Below are 13,806 nucleotides of genomic sequence, written 5' to 3'. Positions count from 1 at the left end.
ACGGAATTTTATTTTGAGTTCGGTCTTCTATCCACAGATTTAAAGCCTTTTCCGTTTTTTCTAATTTAACATCACGAGTTACAGAGCAAATTTTTGAAGCAATTAGCGCGTTTTCACGGACACTACGGCGGATTTTTCGTCCGATTTCTTGATTTATTGATTTTATAATGTTTTGCCACTGAGGAGACACTTTCACCATTAGAAATTTTGTCTAATAATATATGAAAAGATCAAAGACCTTCTTTGATCTTTTCACATTTCCCTCGTTATTCGTAGCCATATTTTTGTACGGGTTAGAAAGAACTTTTCCACAATAAATGTCACTTTCTTCCATTAACACACTCGAAAAAGTCTGTTTTACACTGCAAAACGGTAGATTTATCACTTTTGTAAGCATATCAATTTATAAATTGATAAATTTATTCAATTTATAAGCATATAAATTAAAAGCAAACGACGAAACCTTCCATGACAAGCGCATAACACACACTGAACAAGGATTAGCGAGAAACATCCATGCTGGGATTTTGTCACCCCTCTCCCCCCACCCACTGAGCGCTGTTTTGACCAGGAAAGATAATTTTAGCCACGCCCATGTTTTTTTATGGCAGAAAATGTTCACGGCGCTTTAAAATTCACATTTTTTTTGGTTTCATTTTATATTAAATCAGCGACCGCGAAACCGGGAATACAGATACCGTGAATAGCGGGGGTTTACTGTACACAAAAGGGGATTCAATGCAGAATGAAAGAAGTATGAATGAAAGAGTGTGACAGACTGAGTGAATGTGTTGAGCACCAAGTGGTAGTACTGAAACAGTTGTGGCAAGAGGGAATAAATGTTAGTTTTGGTGAAAGAGAGTAACCCAGTAAGGGAGCAAGAGGGAGTGAATGAGTGTTATGGTAAATGGGAGTGAATGAAGGAATGAATGTAACTGGCTCCAAGAACACACAGTTAACTATGATATATTTATTGAGAAATACTAACACAATTTCAACTATATACTAATACAACACACAAACACACACGCTGCACTTTAACTGGAAAGTATTAGTAAGTTGATGTGCCCGGGGAAGAGTAGTGCAGCAAGAAAGAACTGAGTAAATGCCAGAAAAATGAGCAAGGATATGTCTGTGAGTACTGACACTGGTCAGTGTGAAAGGGTGCAAACCACATATTGTTTAAGTTAAGTATTTACTAATCCTTAGTCTTAATTCTCTATCTTCCTATATGGCTACTTAAATTTAATTACTAGATATTTAGTATATTAAGTACATTACGTTCCAGTGCATTCTCCCTCTGGTGTAAGAAAGAACATGGATGTGAAAAAAAAAAAAAAAAATATATAACTTAACAGAAAGGTAAGAAAAAAGCACAAATCAGTATAAAATGTAAGAAAAAATTATAAAACCAGAATGAGAACAGAGAGCGAACGGGGATTACGAGTGAACAAAACTGCCTGTCCCCCATCAATCCCCCCCTTGATAGGATGATGAGTGGAAGGCCCTGCCCATCCTAATAGACACCATCACGTGGCTATGTAGCAGGTGTGGTGTGGGATAAATAATGTTATTATTTTATATCTGTATAAAAATAAGAATAAAGTTGAGTTGTTTCACACATAAAAGTTAATTTTATTTTCAGAAAACCCAGTGTTCACACACACACACACGTGTCCCAGGAGGAAAGGTCAATATTCCAGTAAGTGAAAGGATAGGTCATTTTAAGCAAAAAAAAAGTTCGTATAAACATGTGTCCTATCCCGAATGGTTTCCGAGATAGAGGCATTTGAATATTTATTTTTCAAGTTACAAATTTGGAACAGTTTATGATAAATTTTCAAAAATACCACAACTTCAATGCACTTTTCTACTCTCATGAGAGCATGGCGTGTTGCTTGTCTAAGTGTATCTTCACGTTCCTTTATATGGGCAACAGAGTCCATTATGCGAGCTAGCAGGTCATCTCTTGTCTCCACCTTTCTTCTGTACACTTCACTCTTCATCCAACCCCACAAACAAAAATCTAATGGGGTTAGGTCTGGAGATCTTGATGGCTAGTTAATGGCACCGCCATGACCAATCCACCGATTAGGGAAAATTCAGTCCAGATGTTGCTTCACATATCTGGTAGAATGGGAAGGGGCCCAGTCGTGCTGAAAGTATATAGCACGCCGTGTGGCCAAAGGAAAGTCCTCTAGTTGTTCACCTAATGTATTTTGCAAAAACTAAAGGTAATTGTGTCCTGTCATTTGATGTTCTAAAATAACGGGACCTATCAACAGGTTATCGATCATACCGCACCACACATTGATTGAGAAACGAACTTGGAAATTTGTTTCCACTGTACCATGTGGATTCTCGTGCGACCATCGATGAGTGTTACGTGTGTTGTTGATTCCATTCCGGGTAAACGTGGCTTCATTAGTAAATGGTATTGATGGAAGCACTTCACGATTGGCATTTAACCAATGACAAAATTCAAGACACATGGCACTGTTCCCTATGTGAAGATTTTGCATACGCTGTGGGCGAAATGGATACAAGCTCTCTTCATGTAGTGTTCACCATACATGTTCGTGTGGTGAACACGAACATGTATGGTGAACACTTTCTGCCCATCTTGGTGTTCGTGAAACACCAAGATGTGCAGAAAGTCTTCACGTGCTAATTGTACGACTACACTGAACCATGTTCAGAATGTATTCCCATTCCTGCACATTTTCTTGATGTCCTCATTCAGATAAAACATGACCACTGGGAAACATACCACTTTCATGCAATGTGTTGAAAACACTCTGAATTCGACATGTAGGAAAGCGGCGACGGTATTCTTCAACAGCAGCAGGAGCACTACCATTGCAGAAGCCATAAACATATAGCATATCTGCATATTCAGCATTAGTAAAAATGTGCGGCATTTTTAGGGAACACTTCTACAATTAGAACTGACGCTACTCACTGATTAACTCACAGTTTGATTCACTTCTACAGTCAAAACAATCAACTGATAACTGGCAATCAAATGGCGCAGTCTGAGGGAGGGAAGGAAAATATCACGCACCAATTTCAAAACAAATGTATAGAGCTACATTAAAGTAGCTCTATCTCAAAAACCATTCAGGATAGGGCACACGTTTATATGAATTGTTTTGCTTAAAATTACCTATTCTTTCACCTCCTGGGACACCCTGTATACAGTATACAGGGTGTTTCAAAAGTGATGGTCAATAATTTAAAGGTGAACTGTACAGACTACAATATGCAAAAAAGCCTAGTAAACATGGGTCCTTTTAAGTGAATCATTTTCGAGATATTGCACATTTCTAGTTGGGATCCACCACTGACAAGGTGAACTGTACAGAGTTGGGATCCACCACTGACTTGTTTGTTTAGGTTAGGTTATGCTCATTATCTCCCTTTCCCTTCTCTCAATGCTCTGAGACATAGCAGGCATACTAGTACTTGTTAAAGGATAGTCAACATGGAAAGAGGTTACAGCAATAAAGAGTACTTAAATCCTATGGATTTTTGTATCTGGGGTCATGTAAAAAGCGTGGTGTACACTTCTGACATTAACACAGTTGACGAATTACAGTGTCGAGTTGGAGCCTTTCAGCAAATCAGAAATGACCCAGGAATGTCTGAGAGGATTTGCAACTCAATGCAGAGAAGACTACAAAGCTGTGTACAGATGCAAGGACAGCATTTTGAACACCTTTTGTAACAGCCTGTAACATGCAACATCTGTAAAATCCTGTGGTACTATAGCAAATGCAAGAAGATCGTGTTTACTACCTGTGTATAATTGATTACACTAACAGAAAAGACCAATAAACTGGAAAGTGCAAATTGTTTTTATTGTTTTACGGTAGTGACCTCCAGAAATGTGCTTTAGAAAAATACCATGAAGGCGATAATGACTAGCGAGTCAACAGCAGGGATTCACAAAAAGGAATGGAAATGTCGAAAATTACATCTAACATAACAGCAGGGTTTTCCTAGCACTAAAGCTCAAAAATACTGTGTTATGAGAGGTTTCCCCACAGTTCTCAAGCCGTGTTAGAGCGAAACTGCGCTATATAAGTATGTGTTGTGCAAGGATTGCCACAATTTATCAATCGTGTTAGAGCGAAACCATGTTGTAGAAGTACCATGTTATACGGGGGTTGCCTGTATTTAATGGTTACTGGAAATTCTGCAAGTGTTTTAATTATTATCCATTTTAACATTTTTAATTTTGTTCAATATAAGATGATGGTTCTTTTCATTTTCATTGGTACAGGGAAAAGAAATAACACTATAATGTTGTGATTCATTTTGGAGGAAGAAAAAAAAAAATAGCCTAAATGACAGCTACATAAATTGTATTTTCATTATAATGTACAGTAATTCAATGGCATAGTGCCATGCTGTTGCTGGACAGTGAACTGTCAGAAATGAAGACTTACTATATTTAAGAAGTTACTCTAAAAATTGATTATATCCATATAAATATTTGTAATTTTATATTTTTATATAATATAATTCTGCGATCACTGAGTGATCACAGAATTATGACCACCTACCTAATACCATGTTGGGCCACTGCTCACACAGATAAAAGCCACTATTCACCTAGACATTAACTCCACTGGATATCTGAAGACCTCCGTAGGGATCTGCAACTATGCCACCTGTAAGGCTTTCCAGTGTCAGAATAGATAATGGTTGAGAGTCAATATGCCTCACTCCCGTTCCAAAACATCCCATAGGTGTTCAACTGGATTGAGGTAAAGCAAATTTGGAGGCAAATCAAGATGAGTGATATCTTCAGTGTGTTCCTCGAACCATTTGCACACTGTGTGGGCCCAATGACACAGTGCCTTGGAAGATCCCATTTCTGTTCGGGGAAAAAATGAAACAGCACGGTGTACATGCTCTCCTAAGAGCTGCCAGTAAAACATGCCCATATTGAGCAACTACTACCACCACCTGACTGAATAGCAGGCACCATGCACGATTGGTCAGTGCACTTGTATTACTTGCGTCACACTCATTTCCAGTCCCACAGTGTCTATCCAGCGTATTGTTGACACCACAGCATTTGCCACTGACAATGATCAGTGACAAGAGGGTCTCTTGGGTCATCTGCCGTGGAACCCAATATATGTCTGAGTGGGCGTTGCATTGTCATTTGGGTTATTGTTCTTAATGACACCACAGCATTCCTCATAGTGTATTGCGATGTTAACTGTCACACAGTGACCTGCTGTTGAGCCAGTACAATGCGTTGCATCCTTCGGTTACCACGAACATTCACCTTGCATAATCCTTTACAGTTCTGTTGGCAGGAGGTAGTTTGACCTATTTGACATTATTCCTTGTACAACTTAACCACAGTGGGCTGTGAGCAACTCACAAGACGTGTCATTTCCAATATGGAAATGCCCAACATATTAACTCCCACAATCGTGCCCCTTTGAACCACTATGTTCCATAACTGCTACTTTATCACTTTGACTTGCACAATCAGGGTGCAAATTAACACTGCTCTAGAGTAGGATGTTGCTTGGCTTTTTTTTATACTGAGAGCTGTGTCACGGTCCGTTACGGATGGAGTGGTCATAATTTGGTGGTAGATGACTTTTATCAAACGGTGAAATACCACCACTTTGCTTATTGGAGGCTTGAAGTGGTGAAACCCATGTTTAGTCTCTAGAGAAAAGTTTCCGGCACACCCCCCTCCCCCCATACTTCTCGTTCAACCCATGCACGGTACTAAGTACTATACGTTTTGATACCTTTCGTGTTTGGGGTTTCATAAAAAAAAAAAAAAAAAATTGGTGATCACCAAGTGTAAAGAGATTATAATATCATATATATATTTTTTATATGATATTACTTATATATTTTTTATATATGACGCATAAGGAGTGGAATAATGCAATCATAGTTTTGCTGCATAAGAAAGGAGATAAATCAGAAATTGGTAATTATAGACCAATTAGCTTGTTATCCCACATCCACAAGTTGTTCACAAGGGTCATTACTAACAGATTAGAAAGAATACTTGATAAGCATCAACCAAAAGAGCAAGCTAGCTTTAGGACAGGATTCTCAACTATAGATCACCTTCACGTAATGTCACAGCTAATGATGAAAGCAAATGAATATAAAACATAATTATGCCTGGCATTTGTGGATTATGAAAAGGCATTTGACTCCATACAGCATAAAGCAATGTTTCAGGCACTGGAAAATCAAGGCATAGATACCCATATATTATGATTTTGAAGAAAATATATGAGAACGCTACCTCCTTTATAAGACTAGACAAAGACAATATTAAATTAAAAATTGAGAAAGGACAAGGAGACACAATATTTCTAATGTTGTTTACTGCTGCCCTTGAGGAAGCTTTCAGAAGATTCGACTGGTTGCAGAAAGGAGTCAATGTGAATGGAGAGTACCTAAACCATTTATGATTTGCAGATGACATTGTAGTCATAAGCCACAATCCCAAAGAATTAGAGGAAAATCTTAATCTTAATCAGTTATGCAGAATTAATAAGGATTTTGGATTAAAGATGAATATGGCTAAAACAAAAGTAATGATGAACAAGTATGACACAGAAAGGAACATAATGATTGAAGGAGCAGTAATTGAACAGGCGGAGTCATATACTTATCTGGGACAAGTTATTAGCTGTAATAATGATAAATGGCTGGAAGTCAAGAGAAGAATAAATTTTGGATGGATAGCATTCAGGAAATATAGTCACATACTGAAGAGCAATATCCCAGTTTGTCTGAAAAGTAAAATAATGAACCAATGTATACTCCCCACCATGACTTATGGAAGTGAAACTTGGGCACTCACCAAAAGAATGGAAGAGAAGCTGAGAACTACACAGCAAAGAAGGGAACGAATTATATTGGGAATCAGACTGTTAGATAAGATGAGAAACACATGGATTAGGCAGCAAACTCAAGTAAAGGACATTCTTATCAAAACTAAAGAACTAATGGTCTTGGGCAGGGCACATAGCTTGAAGACATGATGACAGATGGACTAAGAAAATAACAGAATGGTACCCAAGAGGAGCTAGAAGAAAACCTGGAAGACAAAGGCGGAGATGGATAGATGAAATTCATGAGTTTGTTGGTAGTAAATGGATGGCCAGTGTTCAAAACAGAAGGAATTGGAAAGTTGCTGGAGAGGCGTTCATCCTGCAGTGGATTGAAAATGCTGATGATGATGATATAATTTTTATATTTATTTTTAAATAGTGAAATTTATGGCAAGCTAGACATCTAACCTTTCAAATGACCCTCACACTTATAAACATTAAAAGCATTGCTCTAGAAAACCTTATCTCATTATATGCAGATACACTACATGGAAATACACAAAAATTTACATACCTTAAAGCCTTGAAGATCTGCATATATATTATTAAGGTCAAGATTGTGGACGATCATGAGATAACCACCAGTAGTACAAATAATCATTTTTGTACTGTCTGGGGTCAATCTCATTCTCATGAGACCAGTAGTATGGAATAATCTCTGAAACTGAGTGTCTCCTTCTGAATACCTAGAATACAGAAATGACAGATAATTACACATGCAAAATTTTTTTTAAAAATATTTATTATGGAATAATGGACAGTTCAACCTACTTTAAGAAAGCATATACAGGTAACCCTCGTATAACACGGTAGGTTCCTATATATAGGTTTATAGGTTCCTATAAAATGTTGTGTTGTGTGAAACCATGTTATAAGGGACTAAGAAAAAGTAGAAAAGGGGTTATGTTCCAAAAGCTAACAAAAATACACTGTTTCGTTAACAAAAAATACACCATTCTAGATTTTGTGCTCTCTTTAAAAATTCAGTAATCTAGTTTTGTTTGCTTTTGCTTGATAAATCTTTGCAAATTTCATTGTATGGAACTAAGCATTTTTGAAGCACCCTTTTGAACTTTGGGTTCCTTTCATTCAAGAATCTGCATTCAAAAAATAAGAATTCTAATTGCTCGACTAATTTTATGCCTTCCTGTATGCTTTTTAATGTAAAATTTGGAAGTTTAGAATTTTCATCTGCGCTATCAATCTTCTGAATTGATTTGGTTTTACCTCCAATGCCATTGCCACCAAATCTGTTTTGCCAGCCTCTTTTTCTACCACTAATTCTTCAGTGTCTTTAAGTAATCATATCTTTTTTAATTTTATTTTTTAGGAGCATCGGCAATGAAGGCCACGTTGCTCTGCATATATTGTCTATAAATTGCATGTGTCCTGAGGTTGAATTTCTGTTTTGTTGGGCAAAAAACCCAAGTTTCTGGGAGAAAATAACCATGCAACCCTCGCCTCAGCCACGTTGTGAAAAAGAGCCATAAAAATTCCTCCCGTCATTGACGGGATTCGAACTCAGGTCTTTTCCGCCCAGTGTGGAGAGGAGGGCGATTCTATCAACTGTGCTATCCACAAGGGCTTCAATAGTGATATCATCAAACCTTCCCCTCCTACCAACGTAGCAAGTTCTACTATCTCACCGATTCCATTTTCTGCCAGTTCGATCATATTTCCTGAATGAACTGACTCTGGTTATACATTTTTCCACACACATTTAACGTTGATGGTTTTACTTCTTTGAGCAATAAAGCCATGATTCTGATACAGTCCACAATTGAGAAATGTTTCCATGTTGTCATTACTTCAATAAATTTGGAATAAATTTTTCCGAAATCCACTGTAACGATTTTCTGATGTAATTAATTTTAAAGGTGAATATAATGCCTTGATCTAATGGCAGAATGAAAGAAGTTGCATTAACTTAGTACAACTGTGGTGGTAGAAACATAACTTCAACGTTTGGATGACTTAAATCTTTTTGGATGGCCTGGCTTGCTATCCAATAGTAATAAAACTTTGAAATCTAGATTTTTCCACAAGTTCAACAAGCACAAGTTCAATAGCACAGAACAACATAACACAGGGATTTCCCAACAAAATGAAATACAGGGATTTCTCAATAATTTTTTTTGACTAGCAAATCAACAGTGGGGATTCAAAAAGAGTGGAAATGTTGAAAAATTACATTGAACATAACAGCAGGGTTTTCCTCACACAAAAGTTCAAAAATAACCTGTTATGCGAGGTTTGCCGAAATTCTCTAACCATGTTATATAAGTACCATGTTGTGTGAGGATTGCCACAATTTATCAATCATGTTAGAGCGAAACCGTGTTGTAGAAGTACCATGTTATATGGGGGTTGCCTGTATAATCTAGAATTTAGCAATTCTAAAAAAAAAATAATTTTTAAACTTATATTCACTAAGCCAAAATTTACCACTGATGAAATAAATAAGGATTTTTACAGTTCATAATATACTGATTCATATATTTGCTGTTTACTGAGGAACTCAGCTGTTTACTGAGAAACTCTTCCTTTTGAGGAACAAAAGGTATTTGCCCTGAGTGTATAATAATAGATTATAATAGCCTTTATGTAGAGGTCGGGAACTTCTACATAATACATACACACAAACAATATTCTTGTTGAGACTAACCAAACAGAAAAGGCAGCTTGAAATATTTTCTTTAGAATGGTAAAATAAAGTCTGCCGAGAGAGAGAGAGAGAGAGAGAGAGAGAGAGAGAGAGAGAGAGAGAGAGAGAGAGAGAGAGAGAGCGAGAGAGAGAATGTTTATAAAGAAGGAGAATCCAAAAAACCAGTCAGTCGATATGTTTCTTAGTAAGTTTAGTTTTCTTAATAAGGAAAATAGAAATAAATAGAAGCTGGTACAATAAGACTGATTATGCCACTCACGTATCTATTCAGGCAATCTACATAATTATAGTTATTTATTATTATTGTTTATACATTTATATTATGCAATTGTTTGTATGCATCTAAAGGGTGCCTCAAAAATATTGGTACAAACGTTTAGGGGAGGTAGGTAACATCTAAAGGAATGTGAATCGCATAGGAACCCATAACCGGAAACGTCACGGGAAAGTAGTAGCAGAGGCAAAAGAAGCAGAAATGACACAAGACAGTAATTAGTGGCAAACATTTATTTGACATAATATTAACAATGGAGTACAAGATGGATGCATTTCGTGATGTTACAACAGATGCTCGAAGGTTCCACCATGAGACGCGATGCATGCGTGACACCGACACAGCATGGATTGGCGGACACCGTCAAACACACCAGGAGTTTCTTTGACAGTAGCAGCAGCGCAGACAAGTCTCGCCACGAGATCCATTTCCGTCTCCACAGGTGATTCATACATGATAGATTTGAGGGCCCCCCACAGGAAGAAGTCAAGGCTCGATAAATCAGGTGAGCGTGGGAGCCAGGCAATGGGTCCACCACGGCCAACCCATCGACGCCCAAAACGCCTGTTCAAATGGTCACGAACACACCTTCCATAATGGACAGGTGCCCTGTCATGTTGAAACCAAATGTTGCGTCTCACATTTGCTGGAACATTGTCAAGTAACCCTGACAGAACTTGTTCAAGAAAAATTCGATATTTAGCGGAGTTCATGCGGGATGGTAACAGGTATGACCGACTAAGCATTCACCGACCATACCTGCCCACACATTTATTGCGAAGTGATGTTGTGCCACATGGGTGCGCACACCGTGTGGGTTGTCGTGAGCCTGCACATGAACATGCTGATTGAATAAGCCTTCCCGAGTGAAATAAGACTCATCCGTGAACAAAACATCGAAATTTTCCCTCTCACGAACTGATGAACAGCGCCGTCTACCGACTTACAGTGCCGTTTCCGTTTATGGGTTCCTAAGCGATTCACATTCCTTTAGATGTTACCTACCTCCCCTAAACGTTTGTACCAATATTTTTGAGACACCCTGTATATCCTTGTTATTTATATCATAATTTAATTATTTGATTATAAATTGTTTCAGGTGAAACACAGAAACGTATGTCATGCTGTAAAGTGTAAAAAAAAAATCACTATAACAAATTTTGCTACAAGTGTGACTCTTTCCTAAATCACAACAGATATTCAGAAAATTTACCCATTATATTTTGATTGTTCCCTAAGTTCCCAATATTGAGCAAACTGCTGGAATGACTTATACCATATAGATCAGCCACATGCTACAACTCTTCGAGCTCAGCATCTAACAGACAATTTAGTTTTAAGTCCATCTCCTGTATGGAGGGTGCCATGACCTACCTTATCACTGCAGCAGTTTGTCATCTTCATGAATTTTGTGGGTGCCTTTAACATCCTAGTATAACGAGGCCCACCTCCTCCATGCTGAAATAGCTTCAGACCTGTATGGATGAATTGTTGACCATCTCAATGACAGATGTGCAACAGTCAGAATGAGGGTCCAAGGAGTCTCTCAGAAAATTTCCAATGGACGCATCCAGGGCTCTGTTCTTGGACTGTTTTTCTGAAATATTCTAGATGAATACCTAACTACCAACCTTTGACTGGCAGATGCCATCACCTTCATGGATGAGCCTTTTCTCACTGTTAAAGCGGAATATCGAACTGGGCTTCAGACTCAAGCAAATGCAGCCCTTAAGTTAAAAACTTGGGCAGATGTTCATAAAGTGACCATATCTGATTAGGAGTGATAGGGCATCCATCAGTATTGGTACTGTTATTGCTATTTCTGGTACAAGTGCTACTTAGGCCAATTCTTCAAATAGGCCTCTGGGGTTGGGAAAGTTCTGACTTATAATAAGTGCAATGCAACACAACCGTTAACTTTGAAACTTTATTAAAATAATAATAATATAAGACCAGATCAAATTTTTGTAAAAAGAAAACACTGATTACACAATAAAAGCGATAAAAATAAAAACACAGAAATCACACTATATAGGATTAAAAGTGATAAAAACAACCGTAACTTTCAGATGAGACCGCCTCCTCTATCACTGTTGATAAAAGAGGTGGTCACCTCTGAAAGCTATGGTTCTTTTTATTGCTTTTATCACTTAATTCTGTATAGTGTACTTCCTGTATTTTTATCGCTTTTATTGTATAATCATTTTTACAAAAATGATCCAGTCTTATATTACTATTTTTTATTAAATAATTATTATTATTTTAATAAAGTTTCAGTTATACGGTTGGTATGTTGCACTGCGGTTATTATGAGCTACTCAGGCCATATCGCGCCTATTAACGAGATGGAGGTTATATATGGTGACTTACAAATGATCATACAGTTGTATCCATTTTAGGAAGCAGAAAAATTCTGGGAGATTTACATCATTACCTATGATATGGCAACGTGTCAAAAGTTCTTCAAGATTTCATAGAAAGCTGAATGAGGCTTTTCAGGCATGAGCATAACGTACATTCGACAATATGTTTCATTGTTTGAAGAGAGTTGCAGTGTGTATGCTGTGGAGGATCATTTCCTGTGAGAAGAAAAAGATGGGTGAGATGACTGTGACTAATTTGTGCTCTGGCTAGGGCGACTTCTTCCCTTCTGTTTGCGTGGAAACTGGAAGCCCATAGCCAGGTTCAGGTTTATTTGAAGAAGCTTGTTATGTGTTTGAGCTCGCCAATAGAAGTGTCCATTGTTCCTTACATATACTTCTTATACTGAATCTGTAGTCAATATATGGAATGTAATAATATGACAATGCTTTGCTGGATGAACGTTTGGCTGCATAATCCGCACTTTCATTCCTCGATATCCCAGTGTAGCCTGGAATCCAGAAAAAGACAACTACTCCTTGATGTGCATCAGCTTAGTTTTATGATTTTTATTGAAAGATGAGTTGGTGAGGAGGTGTTTTGTAAGGCTAAAAGTCTACACATATTACAATTTTTTGGATGGACAGATGGAGAATAATTTCTAGGACAAGCTTGATGTTACATAATTCAGCTGTATAACTGCTTCATTTAGTGGGAAGTGATGTAGAGATGGTGTTATAGGAGAAGATGGCTGCAGCACTGACTCCACTCTCAGACTTATCTATCAGTAGTATCGAGTTTTTGTATGTTGATATTTTCGAGGGAACGTTTCTCCAGTTTAGGAAATAACTGTCACAGGATGGTTTAATAGACGACCATGGAGGATCTGAACTGTTTTGGATCTGGGAGGACTTTGTCAAGATGTATATTTGTGATAATGCTTGCAATCTGACACCGGTAGGCTGAGATACCCTGGATTTATTTCTGTAGTACATTGTTAACTGTGGATCACTAAGTATCAGCCTAATGCAGTGAGTAGGCAGACTTCGAATTTTGGCCATGTAGTTCAAAAGTAACATCTTTCACCTGAGGCTCAGAAGTTCATGGGCTTTATATAAAGAATTTGTACTGGCAACATTCTATAAGTGCCTGTAGCAATCCTGAGGGCAGAATGTTGAATTAGGGGCAAGCCATGCTAGCATGCTCCCCTAGCAGAATCATACACTGGGACACTGTAATCAAGGCAAAATCTGATTAGGGCTCTATACAAATGAAGTAAGGTATAACGATCTGAACTCCAAAATAACTTTGAGTAAGTTCATTTGTTTTCTAGCAAGTAGTCCGTAGATGTTTGACATAATCTGAGAAGTTCAATTTACTATTGAAAATCAGATCAAGGAGATGAACACTGTTCACAACTGTGATAGGATGATTTGTTAATTGTAGTTCTGATTGTGGATGCATCTTCCAGATCGGTTGTTACAAAAGTGAATGACACTGCATTTCTAATACGATAGCTGGGTCACCACGAGACGGCTCCACTGCCACACTGTGGCAGACAGTCTGTCCCAGGCAAAGGTTTATGGCTCTTTCTTTTTCACGGAGAACACAGT

General features: G+C 37.8%; 1 protein-coding gene across 1 annotated transcript in view; it reads right to left on the bottom strand.

Moving 5' to 3' along the window:
* The window catches only part of LOC150085573 (DDB1- and CUL4-associated factor 10 homolog), a 209,703-nt gene that overhangs the window by 57,676 nt on the left and 138,221 nt on the right, over positions 1-13,806 (bottom strand). The window contains exon 6 of the mRNA XM_090373353.1: positions 7,408-7,579. Within this exon, the coding sequence (XP_090229479.1) occupies positions 7,408-7,579 (172 nt within the window). The remainder of the gene's footprint in view (positions 1-7,407; positions 7,580-13,806) is intronic.

The sequence above is a fragment of the Mastigoproctus giganteus genome, chromosome 5, assembly GCF_048544385.1.
Source record: "Mastigoproctus giganteus isolate SK-2022 chromosome 5, ASM4854438v1, whole genome shotgun sequence".
NCBI lineage: Eukaryota > Metazoa > Arthropoda > Arachnida > Uropygi > Thelyphonidae > Mastigoproctus > Mastigoproctus giganteus.
Note: the sequence above shows the minus strand (reverse complement) of the source record. Positions and strands in the feature narration are given on the sequence as shown.